General features: G+C 36.5%; 1 protein-coding gene across 1 annotated transcript in view; it reads right to left on the reverse strand.

Annotated features, from left to right (window-relative positions):
* Positions 1 to 22,135: 22,135 nt before the first annotated feature.
* Positions 22,136 to 27,394, reverse strand: part of NETO2 (neuropilin and tolloid like 2) — a 36,370-nt gene continuing 31,111 nt past the window's right edge. The window contains exon 9 of the mRNA XM_052797094.1: positions 22,136 to 27,019. Coding sequence (XP_052653054.1) covers positions 26,439 to 27,019 — 581 coding nt within the window. The 3' untranslated portion in view covers positions 22,136 to 26,438. The remainder of the gene's footprint in view (positions 27,020 to 27,394) is intronic.

The following is a 27,394-nucleotide window of genomic DNA, read 5'->3' on the forward strand; positions in this document are numbered from 1 at the left end:
AAAAGGGGACTGCCAAGGGAGTCTGGCTTTTTTGTGTGTGCAACTTTCCTATCTTTTAAATTACATTTAAATCATCTGTATTATGTTGGACATGCAACCCAGCATATCAGCAAGGTATTGGAAATTTCTTCCTCTTTGTGAAGACAATGGCAAGAGAAAATACAGAAAAGCTTAGGGCCACTTTGTTTATCTCTGCAAGTAGATAGCCATTGCACCCCCCCTGCAAGTTTCCACCAACATCCTGGCTCAGTTTCCTCTAGTGTAGCTGCCTCTAGGCAAGTACCTGCAGTCAGGGTTTTTTTGCGTCTGAGCTGCATCGAACTGGAGATGTGGGTCATTTACAAAATATCTCTTGTCTACTAGAGGTCTGAGGCTTGAGAAAGATAGACTTTTCTCAAGGCCAGAGCTCTTACTGGAATGCTTTCTAACAATCTCTGATTAAAGCTAAGAACAGTTCTTTAAGATCATGTGCCAAAAAGACTGCCATCATCAGGTGGTATGTTTTGTGTTACATTACATGCTAGTGGCTCCCTTTACGAAAAGTCTGTGGTAAAGGGCTTTAACTCTTGTCTCTTGCTGCTTATTGAAGCAGGAAAAGTTTTTTCTGTATCTCAGAAATTTGCCATGTGGAGGTTAAGCAGAGGCAAACTGGCTCTGTGTTGGGGAATGTGCATATTCCTAGTACTGTGTCAGAAGATCAGGTAACGTGCTGCTGAAAATAGTGTAGGGTGGCCATGCTGTCTTGCAGAAGTCTTCCCGTGGTGCCAGAGAAGCAGTCAGCCTAGTAAAAGCACAATTATTGTGGTTCGTCTTGGGTATCTTCAGAGAAACTTCTGAACTTTGAAATCTATTATTTCTATCAGTAAAGAAATTAATCCCCCTAAAGCAAGAGTAAATGGGCATACTTCATTTCTGAATAAAGCTGAAGTATGCAGCTCAAAGAACATTCTTGTTCCTTTCTCATTTTTATCAGCCAATCTTGAAAAAAGGGGGAGAAAGGCCTAGTATTTAACGTGTGGCACTTTTCCAAATCTAAGGTGGTGGTGGTTTGGGGTTTTTTAAACAGTGTATGTGTTGTGAGAGTTAGGGATGGTGCTGACCTCAGAGTTGAACTCAGTTGCCTTAAGGTTATGAACCTCCTTACCTTCTGGTTACTATTTTGTCTCCCTTAATTCTTGTCTCCCTTCGTTAAAGGCATTATTTTTCCTCTGTGTCGGTATTCCTGTAACGGCCCAGCGAGAGGACGGCCGTAGGTAAGGGAGGGAGAGCCGCCCGCCTGGGAGCGGGGCGGCGGGAGCCGTTCTGCGTTTCCACCGCGGTTCCCTCTCGCCGCCTCTCTTGCCGCGAGAGGGAGCGGTTGCCTCGCGCACGGTTTTACTCCCACGCGTACGGGCCTGGAAAGTGCCCCTGCTTCGAATTTTTCTTTAAGAAAAAAAAAAACAAACCCAAACTTCACTTTGTCAACCAAACAGTTTTCATTAAAATTACTCCACTGAAATTGTCCGTCAGTTATGACACAAATATCAGGATGTTGAATCGTTTCCATAGTAATTTGAAAATAGACGCTTAGGAACACAATCTACTTAACTGACAGTGAATGAAACTGGGAACAATTTTGGTAATTATAGTGAGTTTAGTGGGACTTCTGTGAATTCAATAACGTGTCACATTGAGCAAAATCTGCTCCAAACCGCCTGGTCAGACAGCTCTGGCTGTTGGTTATATTGTACTACGTGGGAAACCTTTTTGAATACAAGCCAGTGCTTCCATTTTGGAGCTGGTAACAGTAATAACAGCGAGAAGAATAAGGTCATGCTTTCAAAAAAGGAAAGATAATACAATTTGAAACCTATAGGTAACAGCTGAAAAGGAGGAAAAAAAGATTTGTAAATGGCAGACAAATTGAAATCAGAGGCTGACTTATATTTGCTGTACATCTTGCAGTAAAATGAAAGTTTAGGTAAGTGCTGTGTCATGGAGAGTGGCAGCCAAAGATAGTTTTCTGTTTCATTTAATGCCAAGTGTAACCATCTCTCATGAGTATCTCATGAACATAGCTAGGGCATGTAACACCCTAGGCTGTCTTTTAATAGAGAACACAGCTTTGTGTGTTAAGGGGTTTCTTCACTTCCTGATGCATCACCAAGGAAACAGAAGGAAAAACTCACTCCTTAAAAAGTGTAGAGATTATCTCCTAGGGAACAAGAAATAACTTTATGAAGAGGCCTGTATCTCCTAGCCCTCTTATGTTACTTAGGTGATTTTTATATGGAATAGTTAATCAGAAAATCATTTTGATCTTGAACACCCAAAATAAAATTTTGTTTTCCTACTGGTCTCATTGGTAAGAGTTAATGAAGACAACCTATTTCATTTTGCAGTTCTATAAACTGTGAATAAATATTTTGTGGAGCCTTCAATTTAACTCAAAAAATGGAACTAAGGAACTAAATGGAAAACAGAGCAAGATTTCGCCTGGTATCCAAGAAACACACATTTGGCAATAATCCTGGGGCTTTTGATTACTACCTGAAAGGAAAAAATTATTTAAAGTAAAGAAGAGACTGAGAGAAGCTTTTTCTGTACTACTCTTGATTGTAGGGATGTAGTCTGTCATTTAACAGAGATAAAGCACTCTGCTGTCAAACCACTGGATGGGGGAAAACAGGAATTATAAAGTCTGAGGGCAAAAGAGGATGATGCAGATTTTTAAATTCTGTGATTTTGTGTGTGTGCATTTTAAAAAAACAGACGAAGTAACAATTTCAATAATATTTTAAAATACCCTATAGAAACTATATTGCTTATTTCTGGCCGTTAATATCAGCAGATGCTTAAGATAACATCCTGAGTGATCCTTAGTTCACAAAGAAACATGACCTTTTTAGTCTAGTGTTATGATATGTGATTTGCTGTGAAAATTTTTATTTGTAGGTGAGTAGGTTAGCATCACCTCAGGTAAAATTTCAAGGGAGTTCGGGTATTGTGGACAGACTTTAAAAAATACATCCTTTTAAGAGAGTCAGCCTTACTCTTTTACCTTGCATAACCTATATAAAAATGCAGCTAACATTTGTGGACAGATGTCCTTTTTATTTTGATATTCCAGCATAGAACTAGTGTAGTAGCGGTTGCAGACCGGCTTCCTAACTACATTCACTGAACAGTGAAGAAGAGCTTTTTTGACTGCATATGGGAATACAGTATGTGTGGTGTTAAGTGTTTGTTACCTTATTAAGCTTTAAAACAGTTTGGCTTCTTATACAGGGGAAAAAAAAATATCTGAAAGCTTGGGGCCTTTAATCCATTCAGTTCTATTAGCTAAAACCAGAAACAATCACAATTAATCAAAGAAGCTGATTTTGCTCAGTCAATAAAATTACAGTACATGGATTTGGCACGCTGACAATTAAGTGAGCAGCTGACTTACACTGAGTATATTGATAATCTCAGAAATAAGATGCCCTGGTGGAGGTAAGGTCTCATAACAATAAATATCCTGTTTCCAGATGGAGAAGTGAGTAATGAGCCCAGATGCCCTCCAGCATTGCTCCAGCTCACAAATGTTCTACCTTCAGCATTGCCTTTTCCTGTCAAGTGTAGGAACCTTGGGGTAATAACAGCTCAGTGCTCCTGACAGGAAGCATCTCAGCTAATGATGTATGACAAAGGGCTATATACTAGCACTGCCATAACATCGAGGAGAAGGAGAGTTCATTGCCAGTTCTGAGCTGACAGAGAGGGTAAAGAGCCTAGCTACAGCACAGAATGAAGATGACCTAAATCAAATAATAGTTCCCTACTACTACTGGCAAAAGCTATATCAAAAGAAGGGTGATATGACTAGAGGAGATCAACAGAGGAGGGAGTCATCCCTTACAAAATGTTTTAGTAATTCGTTGGAAAGAAAATGTGCTGTGTTAGTCATGACAGACAAGGTATAAAATAGAAATAACTACATAAATATGAAAAAGGATTTTTTTTTTCTTTTCTCTAAGTATTTGCATGAAGTCTTGCAAAGTTAAAGAGCATGCTCAGAGCATGCCTGTATATGCTTTTTTTTTTTCTTTTCCCTGCTAGTTGGCCAGCAATGCCTTTTCTTAGTCAGTTCTGTATCTTTCCTGAACAGAGATGAAATTACTCAGCTGAACTGAATGTTGAGTAACTAGGCTGGGTCTCAACCTAAGTATGTGAGAGTAACTGTATGAGAACTTCTGCCTCTGGACTTAACGTATTAGCCAACTGTTCAAAGCAGAAGATGTTAATGTGGGTTGTAGAGTACTTTACAAGCAAAAGAAGATTTAGGAGTTTCTGAATTTTGAGTAAACACCTATCTCATAGGGTTGTGGTGTCCTAAAGAGATCAGACATCATAGCAGACTGCTTTTTTTCTAAATTAGGGTTTTAAACCTAGTGTCTGCTGCTATCCTGAACAGTTACAGTGAGCTCCTCAGACCCGTGCACTAAGATTCCCATCACTTCTACCCAAGTAGTAAATAACTTATTTTTCAGAACAGTAGTGAAGTGATTTAAAAATAGTTATTGAGGTAGCTTAAGATCTCTTGTGCAGCCAGCTTCACTTCATTCTCCACTCTGGCCCAGTATCACCATGGATAGTAATAGCAAGATTTACATAATCTAAATTTGTTTTGTCTTACTGTATTCCAATTTTCCTTCCAGTAAAAATAAATCTAATAATTTGAATATTCTAATCTATACACTGCTGATAAATTTGTACTAAGACTGTTCAGATTAAAATCTTGCTGGAGCTAATAGTGGGGAAGGGAGGACTGAGCTTTTTTACATTTTACATTTTTACATTAAGTATGAGAAGGATTCAGCAGCTAAATAATACTTCCGCTCTCGATTTGAAAGACTGACAGTCTAGTTTCTCTATCTATACTAAAGCAAAATTCTAGTCTGAGATTAAGATAGGTTGTATGTACCTACCTGAAAGCAAAAATTGGTACTTACGCATCTTATTAGTATTCATCGGTGAAGTCTTAAAATGTTGTAAAGGATTAGGCAACGAGTAATTTTTCCTCTTTTATGCATGAGTAGAGTGAGACAAAGAAGCCATCTTAAGATTCTTTGTGAAGATCATACAGACAGTCTTTGTGAGAAAAAGGAACTTGGCAAATATTTCCTGTTTCTAGTCCTGCTACTCTGAGCACTTGCCTGTGCTATCTCTTTGTCCTAGCTGGTGAGAACATACACATACATTGAAGCACGCCCTCTTGGCTGCTTCAAGGAAAATAAGTAAATTTGATATATGTACTCTTTAGAACACACGTACATGGCTTAGAATTGACCTGTTGCTTGCAACAGGTTCTGAATGAACTAAGCTTATAATGAAAATATTGGCTAGAACTCTTTTTTCCAGTTATTCTCAGTCTTGAGGTTGTGATGGGTATGAATGGGATTGTAAACCCCAAAAGAATTTATGCTAAAATTTGGGGGCAAGTAAGGTATCCATAACTGCAAAATTAGGGATTTATAACTTGGATCAAAAGCCAAAAAGATTGCTGCTGCCTTTTATGGGGTTATGTAGCTGCAGGAATCAAGGGGTGGGTGGAGTAATGGTTCTGTATCACCAGGAAGTAGTGGTGAACAGCAGGACCAGGTGTATGGCAGTGCAAGAGACAGCCCTGGCCACTAATTCCTCCTTCTGCTCTTTGTCCCTTATTGCTATACTTGCAGTACTGAATTTTGCCTGCATTGGTGAAAAGCCTTGAATCAGTTTGGTGTATACCTATATTAGCAGTCAAAAGTCAATGCGTGAATTTGTTAGATACTGTTGTGGTTTAACCCCAGTCAGCAGCTAAGTACCACACAGCTGCTAGCTCACTTCCCCCCCACCCAGTGGGATGGGGGAGAGAATTGAGGAAAAAGAAGTAAAACTTGTGGGCTGAGATAAGAACAGTTTAATAGGACAGAAAGGAAGAATATAATAATGATAATAATAATAAAGTGACAATAATAATAGTAAAGGAATTGGAATATACAAAACAAGTGATGCACAATGCAATTGCTCACCACTTGCACCACCGACCAATGCCCAGTTAGTTCCCAAGCAGTGATCCCTCCCAGCCCCACTCCCCCTAGTTTATATACTAGGCATGACATCACATGGTATAGAATACCCCTTTGGCCAGTTGGGGTCAGCTGTCCTGGCTGTGTCCTCTCCCAACTTCTTGTGCCCTTCGAGCCTTCTTGCTGGCTGGGCATGAGAAGCTGAAAAATCCTTGATTTTGTATAAACACTACTTAGCAACAACTGAAAACATCAGTGTGTTATCAACTTTCTTCTCATACTAAATCCAAAACATAACACTATACCAGCTACTAGATAGAAAATTAACTCTATCCCAGCTGAAACCAGGACACATACCATGCACAAACTGTCAGTCACACTAGACAACCATCAGAACAAAATGAGGATAGAAGAATCCAAAATGTGGCAGGTATTTTGCAGTATATAATTTAACTTTAAATAAATGTACATTAGCGCACATCAACTTGCTTTAAAATGCACTGAAACGAGTTTAACAAACTAACCTTCTGAATTGCAGAAAATATGAGGAATAGCACACATAAGAATTCAAATGTGCTAAAAATTTTAAGTAGAAAATCAAAATCTGTAGAGCTACTGGTGTTGCATGTTAAAACCAGTAAGCAAACCATTTATGATGTGCGTATGTCCCAGAAATTAGCTTTAGATTATATTAAGTTATTATCTATAGATATTCATTGTGGCTAAAAGGACTCACATTTTTAAGAGAGATTTAAATATAGTGCCAGACTGGTATAGCATCTCTCCTTTTCCTGAAAATACTTTTGAATGTGTTGTTTGTCTAGTTTATTAGTAGATTCTAAATTCTGTGCAGCATCTTCAGCTTTTATTTCAATGCTAAAACATAAATCAAGTTTGGTAGTCTTTTAAATATCAAATTTTTAAAAAACTCTGTGTTTAATGAGAAGGAGTGATGTTATACAGATCAGATACTACATCAATTGTTGTGCAGGAAACTCACTTGGTAAATATCACCGTTACATTGCAAAACTGTACAAATATAATAGAATCTAAATTTCTTCTCCTTCACATAAATCCAAACCATAATTTTATATAATCTTTTCTAAATGTGACACAAAACCTAGCTAGTGTCAACTCAATAATGAGTTTCATGTAATTTAAAGTAGCTCATTAGCTGGTTGATTCTTTGCCTTCATTTCATGTTGTTAAGTCTGAGCAATGGAAAAATGTCAGAAGTCTCATTGTCATTTCTGGCATTCAAAAACCCTAGTGGCTTGGCATCTTTGGGAGGGGGCGTGGGATTAAGATTGTTCTAGAATAATTCTCTTCTTTTTCTTTTTTCTGCTTACAACAAAGAAAGAAGTATATGATCTGGGATTGTATTTAGAACTTATTTGTGTAGAAAATTTGGATTTCATATAAAAATAAATGTAATTGTGTACCTGTTTTGCATGTATTGTACAGACTCCAGTTGACTGAACTAATAGCCATCCTATTCATTTTTAGTTTAGTGAGGAGGTAAAGACTATAGAGATTATGATGGTATTTACTTTTTTCCTGAATGTCATGTTTTCTTTTAAATACTACGCAATAACCTTTCTTTCACTGTAGTTTGCTTTGTATGTTAGGGCAAAATTGATCCCTGAGCAGGAAGTTGAGGCAAGAGTTACATGCCTTTTAAATTCTATGTAAACTCCACCTGGTGCATGGGATTTATACTGATATTTTGCAAAGAGTTGAACTTCACCTTTAAGACCTGGTTAAGGCATTCTTAACTTGATATCACTAGGCCACTTGTGAGGAGAGACACTGCTTAATAAGAGTTGAATCAAGCTTCAATTTTTTTCTTGCTGAATTTCTTGAAATTTTGAACAGTGGTTGTAAACAGTAATCCCTATTTTCTCATTGTCACGAGACTTTGTTCTCAACATCTGTTACCTCATACTTACCTACTGAAAGGGAATAAGGTATCAACTTTATGTCCAAGGCTATTAGCATAGTAGATCAGACTACCATTTTGTCTGTCCCTATGTCCTGTTTGATGTGATAACTATAAATGAAGAAACTCCTGAAGAATGTGTATCCTTAAAGATTGAGTTCAAATATATAAAATTTAATTAAATTTTGAAATGGAAGTTTTTATATACTTTGCAATCCACTTATATTGATGAATATTTTAACTTGGACTCTTATCTGTGCTGTCAGTCAGACATGCTTGATGTGCTTAACTCTTGGTCTTAATAAGTAAGTTCCACAGCCAAACTATCATATGTTCTTACGAATATAGGCCAACTCTTAAACTGTTTAAGGAGCTTCTCAGTTTTCATGTGTGCTTCTACAGTGATGAAACAGGACATGTTTTTCTGCTGTTGCACTTGCTTTTATTTATTGGGGTGGAGACCTTTGGTTTCATTTTTGTGATAACTCTTGTACCCAAGGCCAGAATTCAGACCACAGCTGTATTAGTGTTTAATTCCAGATAAAAATTGTCTGGAACAAAGTCATGTTTTAGTTGGCTTAAAGACTCCAAGTTGCACAATAATATCGATTGTTTTATTGTACTGTCATTATTCAGTGTAGGAAATAAATTTTGTGTTATCTTTTAAAAAGCTAGCACAATAAATCATATTACAGTAGAGGAATCATAGATGGCATGGTCTCAGATTCTCCAAAAACGTACTAGAATTTCCTTCTTCTGCAATCATGAACCAGTACAAGCATCGGAAGAAAGAAGCATAGAATCATAGAATCATTTCAGTTGGAAAAGACCTTCAAGATCATCGAGTCCAACCATTAACCATGCCCCCTAAACCATGTCCTGAAATGTTCCTTTATCCTCCCTGTAAGCCCCAGGAAACACTGAAGAAAGTAAATTAGTAGCTAAAATGGAATGCAGAGCACTGAGAATTGGAGAAGAGTGTATAGGTAGAGTACACAGAGTAGTTTTGCAGGCAAGAAATTTAATTAGGACTGAGTTTCAGAAGTTTAGACCTGTGCCTGTATATAGGTACACTTACATGTCTCGTGTCATTATAAACAAAATTACTTTTAATAGATTCCATAAAAGCTAAACCAGCAGTGACGATTACCGCTTTGGTAAATTTGGACAAATGCATGAGTATTTATGAGTGTTTGCAAAAATAATTATTTGAAAAAATAACTGAATTAGTGGTTCTGATGATGCTTGTGAAACAGCATTTATGTAAGGCTCTACTATCTGATCTAACATTGTCTAAATTACAAACAGTCTTGCAGTCTTCCTTGCTCAACATTGTTTCAGGGCAACCTCATTACTACTTTCCTGACCTTTGTCTATAGCTTGGTTCTGAGATATTATTCTGGAAGGCTTGGTGGCTAATACATATTTCTGATTTAACAGGATTCCCTTGGTGTTCCAGGCTTTTTGTTTTTTCTCTCAGCTATCCCAGTGGCACGTGTACACCAATGCAGCACACTTTCAGTTGTGTACCAAGATATCCTAAACATTCTTCTTACTTCTGCCTATTTATTGTGGAGAAAAAATATTTTCCCGATTCACATCGCTTAGTTATAGGCTCAGTTTGTAAAATCAGCAGCCTTGGGCTCTTAGAGTTCCAGGTCAATAATAAAATAGATAATGCAGATCAGAACTGAAGAGCATGGACAGAATTTGAAGATGAAACTTGTATAGCACCCATGAGCAATTTGTCTGCTTTCAAAATATCACTACATTCATCAGTGCTGAAAGTATCCTTCTGATCTGATAGTTGAATAACTGAAGTAAAAATGATGATAAAGGAACAATCATCCTCTCTAACTTTCTATAAAAAAACTAGCACAGAAAGTACATCAATGGTTTGCATCTTTGTACTTTTAAGACTGTATGACGGCATAGAATAAGAATTGTTTTTCTAAGAAAATCAATATTGGTGATTATAGGAATAGCTTCAGACTATAAATCAAATATATTCAGAAATTGATTAATGCTTTATAAATCTCTATTATCTTGACAACTTTATATGTTAAAAGGCAATCCTTGTTTATATAAGTATTAGTGGTTTAGAATTCAAGCTTCTTGAAGTGACTGCTTCAGGGGAACAGCAAGATCCAATTGTGGCCTTTTATTTTAGCAGAGGTTAAAAAAATAAAATACTGTACTGAAAACTACTCATAGGATTGCATCATCCAAGTCTGAGATATCTATAGATAAATGTTACAATTACCTTCTAGTATATTTGTATATTTATTCTCTGTCTGTTCCAAATCTGAATATATATCCTATAGGAGGAAAACAGCTTGACCCAAAAAACTGTGATACATTTATTTTCTATGGTGCTCTCAGTCACTGCACTGGGCTGTTAGGTGATCTGGGAAAGATGGGACGGAAAGGTCTGTTGTGAGCTTACTTTGCAGTCCTGTCTCTCCTCACTGCATACTTTTGAGTAGCTTTCTCCAGCTGAGTTGCACAGATAATGACTGTTTGTATCTTTGTGCCCCTATGTGGACTTCGGTAACTGTCGCATTCTTCCTGAGTCTGCTTCAAATCTTTGAAGTGTGTTTTTCCAGCATTCTATAAATTCTAGATCTCCTTTAACTTGAATGAGGCAGGGAGGGAGGCAGTTCAACTATTGCTGATAAGCTGTTTACTGTCATATGCTTTGTTAGTTCAGTTTCCTTTTTCTTGTCTCAGTATTGTTTGTAGCTTATCTCTAAATAAAGCTGAATCAAGAAAAAGAAAACAGACAAATAGCAAAAGGACTGGTTTTATCCACTTTTGCTTTAAAACATCATATATATTTTGGGGCTGCTATAGTGCTTAGGATACATTTTTTTCACAGTGCACAACTGGGACAGATGTGATATATGGTGCTTCGACAAAACAAAGACTAATACTCAACTATCATCTCTAAAGCTTATGTTTGAATGTAGGACACAGTAGCACTGAGATGGTTTTGTCAGGGTTGTCTGTAAGTAAAATTTTCAAAGTAATAGGGATGGGGAATGTTATATTCTAACTGTATTAGAGCAGCATTGGTAAAATTTGCTAGAAATGGCTCATAGTAGTCCATATTTTGTTTTCATTTAATACAATATAATTTAGAGGCATTATTTTTTCAGGAGAAAAAGGCAGAATCACATCTAGTACCCAGTTTTATGGGAAGAAAGAATTCAGGGAGGTGAAGGTGAAGCAGATGGTGCCTGTTTTTAATTTCATTGAGCTATTTATGTAGTTTTAGTAAGTAGTACTGAATGAAAAGAGCAGGAGACCCCACAACATTTACAAATGGATTTTTACTTTTTGTGCAATGAGCAGTAACTATTTTGTTACATTGATCATGCATAGGATGTTATAAAAGAGTTATAAATCCCATGAGGAAGTAGCAAACTCCTATGACAAAACCAGTCCTATAAGCAAAGCATCACTCTGATAGTACTCAAAAAGATAGTAGTCATGTGACCTCTTGCTTGGCGGTGCAGGTAAGACTCGAATAGCATAATGTGGGCCCAAAATGCCTACTGACAAGAGAAGAAAGCCTTGTCTTGTGCCATTCTTCCTCCTGTTCTCTGTAGCAGCCCCCTGCTGCTAGGTTTTCCAGAAGCTGACAGATATGGCTGAAAAGTTTTTTTTTGTTGTTGTTTCGTTTTTGTAATATGCTTTTCCCTAAAGGAGCCACATTATTCTATGATCCTGTGGAAAGAAAGAGAGCAGGTTCTTAGAGGGGGCATATTTTCCTTATGGAGGTGGAAGCATTCTATAGAATTACTGCACAGGACTCACTTTTAAGGATGAGACATTGGGGGAGTGAAAAACCTCCAAGCTGTAAAAAACCCCACAAACTCACGTATCGGGATCTCTGTGTAGAGTTTACCACTCACCAATATAGCAGATAGCAGCACCATTGTGGGTTTGCTGCCTCAGACAGCCTCCATGTTAGGCAGCCACCTGCTTTGCCCATGCCTAGAGCTATCTCCGCTCTTTGGTTAGAACGTGGAGTTATTTTATGAGCACCTGAAAGTAAGTGTTTCATTTATTATACAAACTATACTTGTTTTTACACAGTTGTTACTTATGTGACTAGATTCATCAAAGAGAGTAGACTGCTTACACAAGTAACTGCTCAGCTGTGTAAGTCATAATATATCCCTTATCTCTTGTCAAGCAGTTCGTATCTTCAATTGAAAACTGCTGTAGAAACTTAATTACCATAATTAATTGAGACATTAATTATTACAGTGTTTTGTATTTGAATGTTCTGTCACTAGCAGTAAATGTAGAAGGGCTTGAAAATTATTAAAGGATTATTTATACCAGATTTGATATGCTTCTTAGATTGCTCTTAAAAAAAAAAATCCTCAAATGTTTCCAATACTAAAACAGTTTAAAATCTGTTATATATTTAGTCTGTTCATCTGTCCTTTTGATATTTGCTTTAAAAAAACCAACCTGTTGTTGAGCCATGTTTTGAAAGGATAGGGATCATCTATGGAGTTTAGAATTTCTATTCCAGTCCTCTCTTTCCCTGTGAGAGCAAAAATGTGTGTGTAGCCTTTTGAGCCTATCATGGCTCAGGATATGCAACAGTGGAACTTGCAGCCTTTCATCTTCTTTTTTTAATCTGCTTTCATAGCCACAGGTATAAATTAAATCTTTGTTGCCGTTTTCTCTAATTTTCTGCTTAGTTTCCATCAAAGCAGGCTCTTCTTGGAGGCTTTAAATAATCCATTACTGTGATACTTTTTTCTTGAAGTGTTATGGGCTTTGTTTCATCAGGGAATGGACTGTATGTTTTGTTCAGTATTGTAACCTATAAATTACATTCTTGCTGGAACTGCTTCTTTTACTTTCTGCCTAGAAGATGACTGGGCATTAGATATAGACAATCATTTCCTGCCTCATAATGTAACAGTTCCAAACCAGCCGTACCCATAAGCAGCCTTGCATTTCAGGCTTTTTCTAGTCAGCCTGCCATATACCCGCTGAATGTAGTGTGTAGCTGCTAGCAGCATGTGCAGTCCTGTACTGAGTGCTGCCTTAGGAGGACTCTCCTATGTGGAAGCACTGGCACATGGCTGTCCTGTGATAGTTTGTATGAAGTAGTTATAATTAAATATTTCACTCCAAAGTAGACATTTTTGTAGACATTGTCCTCATTTACAGTCAGTATTAGGTGTGGTAAGAGAGAAGGGAGCAAGAAGGTTTGCATGGGAAAGATCCCAATTAAAATTTTGTGATGAGTTTCATATGTAGTAAGTGTTACATACATCTAGTAATCACCCAAATTTGCCCAGTGTTCCCATGCACTAGTTACTTTGACTGGAGAGAAGCTGAACCTGAGCACAAGTTGAAAAAAATCAAGCTGAATAGATCTAAGCCAGCAAAGTGAGATACTTCAATTTAGTATCAAGTATAGTAACTAAAACTTGCTGCCGTTCTCTGTGCCCATTTCAACCTTTAGGGAATTGTGTTGATTTAAATTGAATCAAAATTCAAAGTTACTACAAAGCCTGGATTTTTGATGATGCTATAGAGAAGATGAGTTTGTTCTTTTTCCCACCCTTTTCTGTTTTGGTTTTTTTTTTTTTTTGCTTCTGAAAGACAAGGGAAATGCAATTCTCCTAGCTTTATTAACCGCCTCTGCTCCAGAACAGATTTCTGTCATTACTGTTATACTCCTTTCTGTGTCAAAACAGTTTACTTTATCTTGTCACTACTTTTTTCTTTGTTTTTTCTAGTATCATCCCCATTAGAAGTGGGAGGAACTGTGCCCAAAACTGGATTACATGAGTGTACTCTTGGCCAGGAATTGGCAGTTTAAACAGTAATTTGTTTACAAATGTTTACTCTAGAAGAACATGACCTGAATAATGAACATCACCTGTTCATATGCTGCCAAAAGCTACTGTCAGCATAATCCCTATAGCAATAACAATGCCAGTATTCTGGTTCCAAGACAACTTGGAAAGATCTATCACTCATGTACTAGGTGTATCTGCAATTTTGTGTGGATAGTTACTTTTAATTTTTTTAAAATCTAAATATAATTTACTTACTAAATATACCCCAATTGCTCATATTTCAGGACCTGAGTAAAAGAAAAAGTAGAGAGAACTTAGAAAAGATGTGATACCTATATAGTCAGGATCCTGCTAATGTCTTCAGATACCTTAACATTTTTGCTAGAAGTTATATTTATCTCCTTGCTGTTTTGGTTGTTCACTTTGGACAGTTTAAAATCTAATTTTAAAAAGATCCTGTGTTAATTACTTTCCCCACTGACCTGTCTTTTTGTTTCTTTGAATTGTAGATTTCCTACCTGTGATAGAGACTTGTTAAAAGCATCATCCCTGCATCATGAAAGAGACATTGTGGTCAGATTTTCTTCTGCTCTTTGTTGCTTATATGCCACAAAACAATTATATTTGTTTTGCAGCACAAATGAGAGCAGTGGTCGCACTTTGCCCAGAGACAGCAGGAAGTAGTCATTTATATCAAGTGGAAGATGGTTAGCTATTTGGTAACTGGATAACTTTTGTGTGTTGGTAGTTTTTTTCTTCCCTTCCCTCTAATCTATATAAAGCAGTTATTTTTATGGTTTTTTTTTTAATACTCCTCTTTCTTGTTGTTTTGTTTTTTCTGCGCTGGAAAAGTAGCTCTGGCAAATTGCCACAATCTTGTTTTGGAGGAAAATATAATGAGGAAAAATGCAGTTTCTTTTTGGTGATGTGCATGCTGTCTTGTTTCAGGAGCACAATACAGTCTAAAGTTGAATAGCCTAAGGAGATTCTTTAATGTCTGCTGTAACATTTTGAAGTAAAACTGAATTTTACAGGAAACTAGCATTGTCACACCATTGGTAGTGTTTAGGGCAGACAGTTAACATTTTATTACTGCTTCCATGAAATTAATAGACAAATTTGATCACTTGATCTGAAATGACTCAACCAAGAAAACACAGTGAACAATGGCAGAATTGGGAAGAAAACCCATGACTCCTGACAGAAAAGTTAATGCTCTATCTTTTGAGTCTTGACTATATCAGTAGCCGTTTCCAGTCAGTATTGTTTTGTGATTTGATTATAGTACAGTTGTGTGCTTAAAATTATAGTCTACAACTGTAGACAAAAATAACCTTGAAATTGTTGAAGTAGTTGATGTAGAAAGGCGCATACATAAATCCACCTTTATTCATGACCTTTACTAATTAATTTCTGAGTCCACTAATGTAATAGGTACAGGAATTAGGTACTTGACTGATGAGACTCTTCTTCCATGTTAGTGATATGACTTAATACCAGTTATTACTAGAACATCACATCACTGCAAGTTAGTTTTTCCTGCCTGTTTTTTGCTTATTTATTTTGCCCTCAGTCTGCTTTAGCTGGCATTAATGGAGGAACATAAGCCTTTCATCTGTATGCTTACCAGGATGTAAAGAGTTCTGGGCTGACTTTGACCACTGTAAGTTGTGACTAGTCTAATGAAATAAATGAGCTATACAGCTTCTGTAAATGAAGGAAGAAGTATTTATCTTGTCTCCCCACTTAGTCTTGTTAGTAGAATGAGAAATTTAGATACAGTAAATAACTTTTCCACAGTCAGAGATGGGAAAAATCATTAATGTAATTGTAAAGGGGGGATGGCATGCCTTTTTTTCTTCATTTGTTTCTGCCTTGGCCCCCTGACTTAAAACCCTGAAATGTACAGTGAGGTAGCAATTTGGTGAACTACTGTCTAGTGGAAGAATTTTCTAAACACTTCTGTTTTGGTAGGGGTGTAATCGAGGCATCATTCCTTCTTCCAGAGTAAGTCAGAATTTAAAGGAATATTTTTTAATGTTCTTATGTTCTCTTTCCCTCTGTATAAGCTGTGTATCCTGCTTAAAAGATTTATTAAGGAGCCTTTTTACTTGGTTGTGTTGGGGGGGCAAAGTTATTTCTTTGATGTTCCGAAGTCTTTCCACATAAGTGGATTAAACCCTGAAACCACGTTAAGCAAAAGCTGTGGCAGTAATGTACCCTAATTTGTTTCCCTAAAGATTGATGTGATGGGTTATTCAAGCTGACCTCTCTCTTCAATTGTTTGAACATCTTTAATTTCTAGATATCCATACATTATTAATCTTTAATGCTGATAGTAAGCTGCTAATAAAACAGGAAATACTTAACTCCTTTGTTACATTTTCCACAATATCCTTCTTTCTCTCCTGTATACATACTTTTTTAAATTTAGGTTGTCCAAGATTAAAATATCCATATTTTAAATTGTATGTGTAGATTCTTACAGGGTTGCTGGATAACTGTTTAGCAGATTGTCTCCCCTATTTGCTATAGATATTAAAGGGTTAGTATTTTAAATAATTGCTACAGAAACATAATATCATACTTTCCGATGTTTATTGAGTCTGAATATGAATTGTTATCTGCATGAAGACAGAGGAGAGCAGTAGTATCTGAGCTTTTTGATCAGATGGAGTGAAGGACAAGGATAGAAAGTAATTTCACAATCAACAGCTTTAATGGATGTTAATCATAGAATCGTAGAATGGTTTGGGCTGGAAGGGACCTTAAAGATCATCTAGTTCCAACCCCCCTGCCATGGGCAAGGACACCTTCCACTAGAGCAGGTTGCTCAAAGCCCCATCCAACCTGGCCTTGAACACTTCCAGGGATGGGGCATCCACAGCCTCTCTGGGCAACCTGTTCCAGTGCCTCACCACCCTCACAGTCAAGAACTTCTTCCTTACATCTCATCTAAATCTACCCTCTTTCAGTTTAAAGCCATTACCCCTTGTCCTATCGCTACATGCCCCTGTAAAAAGTCCATCTCCGGTGTTCTTGTAGGCTCCTTTTAGATACTGGAAGGTTGCTGTAAGGTGTCCCTGGAGCCTTCTCTTCCCCAGGCTGAACAACCCCAACTCTCTCAGCTTATCTTCATAGGAGGGGCACTCCAGTCCTCTGATCATCACCTTCCTCTGGACTCGCTCCAACAGGTCCATGTTCCTCTTATGTCGGGGGCCCCCAAGCTGAACGTAGTGCCCCAGGTGGGGTCTCATGAGAGTGGAGTAGAGGGCAAGAATCACCTCCCTTGACCTGCTGATCATGCTTCTTTTGATGCAGCCCAGGATACGGTTGGCTTTCTGAGCTGCAAACACACATTGCCGGGTCATGTTGAGCTTCTTGTCAACCAACACCCCCAAGTCCTTCTCCTCAGGGCTGCTCTCAATCCATTCATCGCCCAGCCTGTATTTGTGCTTGGGATTGCCCCGACCCATGTGCAGGACTTTGCACTAGGCCTTGTTGAACTTCATGAGGTTTGCACAGGCCCACCTCTCAAGCCTGTCAAGGTTCCTCTGGATGGCATCCCTTCCCTCCAGTGTGTTGACCGCGCCACACAGCCTGGTGTCGTCAGCAAAGTTGCTGAGGGTGCACTCAATCCCACTGTTCATGTCGCTGACAAAGATGTTAATACTGTAGGAAAAAAGCAGAGCTGGCAGGCTTTGGCAGCATATTCAATCTGAGGTTTGTTTTGTTATTATTTGAGTTAGCACTGACATGAAACTCTAATGAAAATGTAACATTTGTTTAGACATGCTGTGTACGGACATTACTGGACACAGGGCCCCATTTGGTGAGGAAATAGGTTTAGCTATTTTTTTAAATGTTTGCTGTTGTAGTAGGCTATAGAGGATGATATTCTTGAATAATCAGATTTGTCTGTGCTTAAGAGGTTTTTTGCACTAGAAACAAAGAACTTGGTCTTTGATCTACTTTATGCACCATCAGGAACATGAGTGATGCGAATATCTCTGCAGCCTACTGTTACAGTGTAAAACCTTCAGTTGTGTCAGTATAGGAAAATTAGATCATCAGATGGGTGATAAACTTAACTGGTAATAAATGAGACAAATCTTGCAGTAGAAAAGTGCAGTGTCTTAATAATGCTGTAGTTTTTTTGAGCTCTAGAAAAGTAAGCCTATTTCCAACTTTCAGCTTTATATTGGCGTTAGAGACACATATGAGTTATGCCTTGGGTTATATATACAATTGAATTTTTCACTCCTTTGTAGACTGTTGTTGTGTAGTATCTGTTCCGATACTTCTGTAAATTAACCTTTCTTTTCTTTCTTTATACTTTCCTACCTAGCTTTTCCCCTTCTGAAAGGGTTTATGACAAAGATTTTCTTTCAAAATCCTTTTAAAAAACAGTAAAAATAAGCATTAGATCAGATGCGGCATTTTGCTTATATAGCTTGGCTGCTGGGAACAGAGAGAACCTGGTTTAATTTGCTAAATTGTCTTTCAATTCTTTGATTCTAGGCATTAGCCATTAATATTCATACAAATTCTTTCTTAAAAAGAAAAAAAAATCAATAAGCACATCTGACCTTAATAACAGGGTTTTGCTGTTAATCAATAGGATCACTAACATAATGTATTACCCTTCAAAATAGCACTCTAGATGTTTGGATCTGTCTTGAAATTTTTCACCTTAAGTGTGGTTTAGTGTTGAAAAGTATTTCAGTATGTTCAATGAAACTAATGTCTATTGTTCATAGGGGATCCAGATCTAGTTCCTTAGGAGATTGTATGATTTCTTTGGTTGCTTTATATTAGACCCTAAAATTTGCCTCCTGTGTGAGAGGGAGTCAAAGCCATATATTTTTATTTTCCCCTGGATATACCATATTGGGTATTTCTGCTAAGGTTGGCCTGGGGCCCACAGGCAAGACTGCCATTCCTTTCAGATATTGTCCCATCATTACTTAAGTGCTTCCATGATGAAAGAAGAGAAGGTGGCCTCGTGGTTAGGCAAGCAGAAGATTAGTTGTTACATTTTCAAGTATAAGGCAGACAAGTTCTTCTGCTTTGAGATAGGCTTGGCTTTCTGCCAGTTCCTTCAGTCATTGTAAACTGCTCTTTGTAACTCAACAAGGCAACAAAACAATCTGCATTTTCTTGCAAATTTACATAAATAATTTTTCATTATAGTGTAAATCTGAAATGACTGTTTCTTATCTTTTGGGTTTTTGGCAATATTAATTTCTGTGTAGTCCTACAGTAAGGATAAGCCATGACATCCAGTTTTGGTTCAAATAAAACTGAATTCAATTACATATTTTTCCCTTAGTAGTCCTTGTTTGATCACCCTGGGTGTTTTTGTTTGTTTTTAAATGATGCACGATCTTTTTAGGAATAGGAAAAGTAATGTAGAAATGTCTTCTACACTCTTTCTACTTCTCATTAATGTTCCCCTAAACCTTGAGGGCTGCTTGTTAGCTTGAGCTCCCTGTTTGGTACTGTTGCTGAAGAACAGTTAGTAGCCTTTATCTGTGTTCCTGAGGGGAGGAAAGAGTACTGAAAAAGAAGTGGGTTTGTGCTTTTTATTTCTCTTGTTGAGCATTAGTATTTGCCAACTGTACTGCAGTAGCATTATAGGTGGTGCTGAAATGTTGTCATTAAATCCTGATGCCACACATCTGGCAGCTTGTTGTAATGTAAACTATTCCATGAATGTATATAATGCCGCTTTTGATACTTTTATAAATTGACATTAAAACCAGGTATTTCATAATTTTAAACACAGTAATGCAATATTGAAATCTACCTATTATAGCTCTTTGTGGGCAAGAAATCCGTATGCTTGCTTTAGAGAACATTTTATCTTATGATGCTAAGAATTAAAGGAAAGTTGGAACTACAATTAAAAAAACCACAAACTTAACATGTGTGTTCTAACAATTAATAAGAAATAACTCATGTTTGGATTCTGCTAGTTCAAGGAAAAGATGTGTTTCCCTTTTGCTAATGTCTGTCCTTGCTTCTACTCTGATGTGGAAAGTGCAGTACAGCAAAGCTTTCCAAGTTTGCAGCTTTATTAGTTCTGGATCTTAAAGGCAAATAACTTAGTTTTCTGTTATTACTACTTCTCTTGTACAGATTTAACGTTTGAGTGCTTGTATGCAGATTTGTCAAAACAGACATAAATGCAGAAATATCTGGAAGTATATGATAACCTTAGGAGTCATACAGAGCTCTAAAAATCACCTAATAGATGAGATTATTTTAAGTATCCATTACTTTTTTATTTGTTTACTATACACTTGAATTTTACATAGATATTTTGTACTGTTCTTGTATATTCCAGAATTCCCTTCTCTGCCAAGGATAAAACTTAATGACAGAAGATAAAACGGCCTGTGCAGAATCTTTTGCCTCTGGTAAGTGCAAAGCAAACATCTTCATTCTACTAGATCTCTTTGTTTTTCATTACTACAGAAAAATTAAAATTATTTGGCTTCGCCTCAGGCCTTCAATTGCTCTGTTGGGTTATTAAGCATACAGTGGAGAGCCAGTAATGAGTGGTATTGCTTATGTACCTTGTCTGTTTGTTCTTTATAAACAGAAGATTCATTACAATGTTTAAGAGACTTGGGATTTATTGACTTGTCTTTCTAAGAATCTCTTATTCTCATGATTTCTTTCAAGAGTATTTTCCCGCTTTTTTTCACCCCTATTAATCACTGAATCATCTTTTTACATAAATAATCAGTAGTAATTGAGAATGCTATCCAGTAAACTCAGTATTAACAGCTGGCTTTTTCCAAATTATCAGGAGTATTGAAGGTGTTTACTGAAGTGAGGTAACCTAGCATATTGGTTAAGTAGAATTGTGTGCTTTATTACCTTGAGAGTAATTCTACTGCGTTGAAGGGTGGGTTAAACATTGTATCAGAAATGTCCAGTGGTTAGTATTTTATTGTCTCCCATTTTGTATTTAAACAAATAATTCTTTAATTTTCAACTACTCTCCTGTCTCTGCAAATAGCTTTTTAAAATTTTTGTACAATGTGATGTGCTTTGCCAGTGGAAATGAAAGGAAGCTTAAGCTCTGTATTCCTGTGTTATTCACAGGTGAATGTAGTAGTTATTAAGGACAAGTGTTATGAGCAAGCTGAGTGTGATAACCAGGGGCAAACTAAATCCTCACATAAAAAACACATGCCCTTTTAATTCTAATATTACTTCCCCATAAAATACTAAACCTTGAGTATTAGAACATTAATGTACTCTGTTCCAGTTTAGCCATATTCATTTGAGGTTAAGGACATAATCCTGTGAGCTTTGATTTTTCCTTGTAGTCTCTTACTTTTCAGGTGAAAAATAAGCTGCAGTATAAACTCAGAAATTAACATAATGCTTAAACTCTGAAATGCTGTGGTTTAACCATAAATACCTCTACAATATAATTCTTGCTCCTAAATACATCTGGAAGGAAGACAGAAACAACTTTTACATAGTTGATACTGTATTTTGAGGCTAATTATAAGATGTAAATAATATGCTTATTTCTACATACAAATTAATAAAATAATGAAATAAGATGTAACCCTTTAAAGATGTCTAGGAAATTTGTGTTTGGGAGGAGCAGTTGTTCAGAGAAGATGGTATGACGTGCATCCTTTAAGTACACTGATAGCATTGACAGCTCTTACCCTTCAGGAAGTGTGATTCACATTCCGAACCAGCAAATGATTCTGATTTTTGAGGTGTGTAGGTCTTAGGTACCTATTATTTGGTTTATTATAATACTTCTTCTCGAACAGAATTTGACGTAAATTTTTTATGGGTTTCGCCAGTATAAAAGCCATTACCATAAATTATGTGATGGTAGTGGAAAGACATACAAAGACATCAAGTCTTTACTTTGTTTCTCCCTGAACCTGGCCCTGTAAGAACAGACTTATAAAAACTAAGCTGTTTTATCTGGTATATGGTAGATTATCTTCAATAGCTAGATGAAAGGGAACAAGCTGACAAGTCACAAATGACTGTTGTTGGTGTTGATCTATGAAACAGATGGAAAACAGATTTTTGTTAAGCTGATTCTGTAAAATGGAGTGTAGCAAAGGAATTTGAACGTGAAAATAAACTTGCAGTTCCATGGTGACACAGAACCACATATTAGAGCATATTGACATGTCATTTATTTTTGTATTTATGGGGGGAGTTACATTATACAGAGATGGTTATTGGAAACCACAGGAACAGAAGTCTTAAAGATAGTAGCTTTAATGTTGTTAGATTGAGATAGGTGCTATAAATACTCATTTTCAAAGCATGAATCAACTCAAAAGTTTTTTATTTTAAAATTCTTTTTTCCCATTATAATTAATATTCAGTTGTAGTAGTGTGATCTCAAATAATATAAAATCAGCTTATCTTTTAGGCTGACATAGATTAGGAATCTTGTTTTGGTAAACAGTCTACAGACCTGAGCAATCATAAGGCTCATACATCGACTCTGAAATAAGGACATGTTAAAGTAAATAGATTTGACTGAATTTTACTGTGAACACATACATAGAGACTGACCATACAAGAAGATCAAACTGTAGCTATGTTTCAGTATATCCATATGAATTAAGCTGTTCCATATCAAGCACTAATTTACTCTTGGCTTCTCGGGTATAGGTGCTAAGATCTTTCTTTATTACTTTTGCTATTGGTAGCTTTTTAGATAAAGGATTATACTCAAATAGTTTGGAAACTTAAATGTTGTTATGATCATTGATATTAAGGACTAAATTGTTTTGAAAATAAGGCAAGTCTTTTCTTCCACATTTAGCAGGAGATCTGCTGCTAATGCACAGAATTCTCTGTACCAAGTAAAAAACAAAACAAAGTGTATTTTAATGCCTTAAGTTCTGTGAAGTGTTCACATGACAAGCAACTTTTCTTGTAAGTCAATGACAGCTCTTTTTGTAACCTTTCTTTGTATTGGTTTAGTAAAAATAGACAGTAATTCTTATAATATGCCATTATAATTTGTATGCACTATGAGGTCATCTTGTCTATAGCAGACAAGAGAATCTCATGCATTTTAAGTACAAATTAGTATTTCTGTGATCGCTGAAACATTTCAGAGTCAGCAACAGCGTTAAGTCTGTTTCCTATACCACTGTCATCATATTGGTAAATGCAGACATCTCCTTACAGAACTCAAGAATCATGGTTCTCAGTCACTTTTATTTTTGTGTTGGCCTGTAGGTCTATGTCTACAACTTTTATCTACAACAAATCCTTCTTCATGTTAGATAGTTTGATGTCTAAGCTACTATGATAAAAGGCAAAAATGAATTATTAAATACCAAAAAGTAGTTAATGCTGTTGGTCTTTTCCTGGTCAATGTGTGTCTAGGGAACATATCTTTGCTTATGAGCATTCAGTGTTAACAGAGGTTATCAGAGATATGGGTACAATTGAGTGCAAAATCAGGATGCTCCTAGAAATATATGGATTTAAGATGGAGACATGGAAACAGGCTAACAGTACTTAGATATTGCAAGAATATGAAAGGTGATGTTTTTTGATAATGCCAAAGAAAAGTTTAAAGACCACAACATCAGCTCCAACTGGATTGAGACTGCAAAAGCAATACTAGACTCTTCTGCTGAAAATGTCATCTTTCTGCATGCTGAGTGATACCTAGCAGTCCACTCGGTTAGTTTTTCTTTGTAATGGAGGGAATTTGATTATACTGGAAGTGGAATTATGGCTCTAATAGTTACCACTCATTTCTTAAAGTACAGCTAAGTAACTGAACCCAGCATTACAATGAGATGTATAGACGTTATTTTTTAAACACCATGCACGAGTTTTCCTTTCAGATTTTTAGGTTCGATGTTAATGTCACCTTGCTTCTAATAAAACATACACTGGTATTTCATTTTCCTGCCCTTACTACTTACAGAAGGTTATAGAAATCATTATTGCTTTGGGTTTCTCTTGCAGATCTGTTCAAGTGTACAGCTATTGCCACAGTAAGGCTTGGGTCTGCTATTACGGAAATAATGAAAAGCTCCCTCCAGGAGAGTTTTTGCTCTGTACTGGGCATTGGGAACAGGTATTGGGAATTGGGAGCAGGTGTTAACTAGGCAGGAGTATCTTGTCTTTATTTATCCTAAAGACAAAAAAACCAGATTAGACAGCAAGGAGGGGAGGAAAGTGAAGCTTGCAGACCTGGGCTCAGGGATATTGGGAAAAAGTTAGGCACAGAAGACTTGACTGGTTATGGGAGCTCATCTGTATGCTCTGGCCAAAAAGCAGCTGTGTTCTGACCATGTAATCAGAAAGTTACAACAACGACTGAAATATTATACAGCCCATTTGGAAACTTCTTCAGTAGAGCTTTTGACCTTTTTTCCACAGACTTGGGCTTTGCAGGCTTGCTATTTGTTTTATTATTACAGGTTTACTGTTCAAAGACAACATAACTTAGGAAAGAATAGGGATCACATTATTTTTATCACATGGACAAACATATCTTAAAAAGAAAATTTAATCATGCAGACCTAGCACTTACAAGTTATATGGATAAAAATGACCAGTGCGAAACTATGTATGACTTGTTGAAAGAATCTGAAGCTAACAGACTGTCACAAATAACATTCTGTATCACATAGGTCATGGTGAGATATTTATTACTGAAATCAATGAGAAGTAAATGAAATCTGTCAAGAAATGTTTTAATTAAATATTCAAAAATTTTCAAGTAAAAATTAACTAGATTTTTTTAACACTTATCTTCTACATGAAGTGCATCTAAAAATAATGCCCATTTTCATTCTTTCAAATTGAAATATATTCTGGGAGCAGCACAAAAACTGACACCAGGATACAGCCTTAGGGGTCTGATCTATGAGCTTCTGATTAAGTTCTTTCTAGAAATCAGACAGGATTAATTTTGAAGGTGGGAAGTGTTACAGATACACAATTCCCAACCCCCCCCCCCCCCCCAGCAAACTTCTTACATTCTAAGCATTTGTAAAAAAATTTTTTTGTCATTCTAATGAAAATATGTGATTACAGCTATTGTTCATCTTTTATTTTAAAGAAAAGATGTTTTAGTTGCTACGGTCGTGGTTTTTTTTTTTTTTTCACTACAGTCAGCACAACAAGCACTATGGTTTTACATACATTTGTAAATAAAGGATATGTTCAGGGCAAGCTGGTACGTCACCTTTAGTGAAAGGTTTCCTGTAAACAAAATACCAGAATAAAATGAAACAAACCAGGGAATAAAATGTAGGCTAATGTGGAAGTCGTATTAAGTATTCTTGGCAAATTACGATGTATGCAGCAGCCACTGCATGATATTCAGAGCTGCTAACAGTGACACTGAAACAAGCCTGCTGTACAGGTGCTAGATTTTGATTTAATAAATAGTCTGTACAGTATCAAACTATATAAAAAGTTTAAAAACCACAATGAGAATTATTATATTTTAAAAATTTTTTTTATATTGTAAAAATTTTAAAATTAGGTCCAAACCACCATTAAAAAAGGTATGAAATGTGCAATTTTGCAAGTGGAAACAAGGGGCACAAGAAGGGTGTCATAAGGGTTAATAAGAGTTGCTTTGTGATTTCTTTTTGTTTCCAGTATCCTCATATACCTGGTAACCACACAGACCTCTGAGCAGTTCTCTTCAGGCAAGGACATGAGCTAAAAGTATCATCACTGATTTCAGTAGGGAAGACTGGCTGCAATAAGGAGTAAAAGGCTATTTTAAGAGACAAATGTACAGTATAGTCTATTTATGTAAATACTTGGAAAGCACAGGAACAAAATTGTTTTCTAACTACAGAGCTGTGAAATCAGTGAGCCATATGGATCTATAATATACGTCAGAATATTTTAAAATCCTAAACGTTCTTGAAAGGAAACTGTTGTAAGAGTCTGCATCTAGAATAACATGAGTACTTACTTGTGTTTTAATCAAAAGCTTCAAAGATTACGTATTTCCAAATGTACTAAAATTAAAATAACGCAATATTTTTAAAAGGCAGTAATCCTCTTCACTTATTTCTCATAAAGCATAGAGTGAGGAACTGATAATTAAAGGCAATATAAATGGTAGGCAAGATGAAACAGATGGCTGTAACATAATTCTTGAGTCTTAACTGGCACTTAACACTAACTCTACTTTCAATTTGACAAATACAATAAGACACCTATGTTGACATACACATGGTGCACTTAACTACTTTTATTTATGTAACTGAGGTATTAAAATTGTCTTGAAAAGCAGATGTCTAAAGAAGAGAAAATGATATGAAGAAGAGAATAGTAGTCATTGTTTTCAGTGTTCAATGATTAGTAGTTGTTTTTTTTCTTCCAATATCCTTAACTTATAATTTCCATGCAAAGTCTTTGTCTTACTCCTCCACTAGATAGGTAGCTTGGGAAGATGGGAGGAAATCCACCATTCTTCAGCAAGAATTAGTTATGAAGACTTTCTAAATGAAGTATAATAACCTGAAAGTGTGTGCATCTCACACGCTGCATATAGTACACTTTTAATATATACACTGTCATTGTACGCAAGCATCTTGTATATACACTGATACCACCTTCGCTAGGAAATTAAAAGTCAATAGATAATGAACCTTGTGCTGTATCTTCTCTTCCCCTAACATAGATTTCACACGGAATCTCCTCCATCACTCTGTCTTCTATGACTTGCTCAGGGCAGTCATGCGCTTGTTTGAAAGTGTAACTACTTTTCTTGAATGTGCTATTAAATGTTTTCATTGGCTGAGGCTGCGCAAAATCATTGCGAAAGGGAAGTTCCATGGAGCTGAGGTTTGTCCTGCTTTGTTTTATATTAGAGGCCTGGGAGCCACAGTGGTGGTCATGAATGCATCTGGAAGCTGTTGAAGGGCGTCTCATTTTCTGATAGTTTTCAAGTTCTTCTGATAAATCCGCCAAATCCGCAGAAATTTCTTTGTCCCTTAGTGAAAATAGTTCATAATGTGGAGGATCAAATACTTCTTGGAAACCAGTTTTATTGAAAGCAGTCTTGCAAGCCATAACCTTTTTGCGAGGTTGCTTTACTTGTACTAGAATTGAAATGATGAGAAGAACTAAAACTATCCCTGACGTGATGCCAATGATTGTTCCATGAGTTTTGGTGATTTGTTCGAACAATCCAGTTTTTTTCTTTTCTGCAAAGAAAAAATGAGGACTGTGATAAGGCTTTTATTATTTTCCACACGTTTGATCATGTATTAAAACAAAGCAAGCTGTATTGTGATTGCCATATAAGTGCCATGTTAATGAAATGACTTAATGGCACTGAAGACTAGACCTGTATGTCAATGGGATTTATCATACTGCATCTGTGCCTTTGTTCAGCAAGTCTAATTCCCTGTCTGCATTAGTGGCTACCATATGATAATTCAGTGGCAGGTGGAACTCTGTGGCCAGTGCATGCTGACTCAGCTGGGATGTGGCTTCAATTCTGAACCTATACTGATCAGTTCATATTCCAAAATCCACGAGTTAAATAGGCTTAAATTAACCTTAAATAGATTAAATAC

Source organism: Harpia harpyja, chromosome 9, assembly GCF_026419915.1.
Source record: "Harpia harpyja isolate bHarHar1 chromosome 9, bHarHar1 primary haplotype, whole genome shotgun sequence".
Lineage (NCBI taxonomy): Eukaryota > Metazoa > Chordata > Aves > Accipitriformes > Accipitridae > Harpia > Harpia harpyja.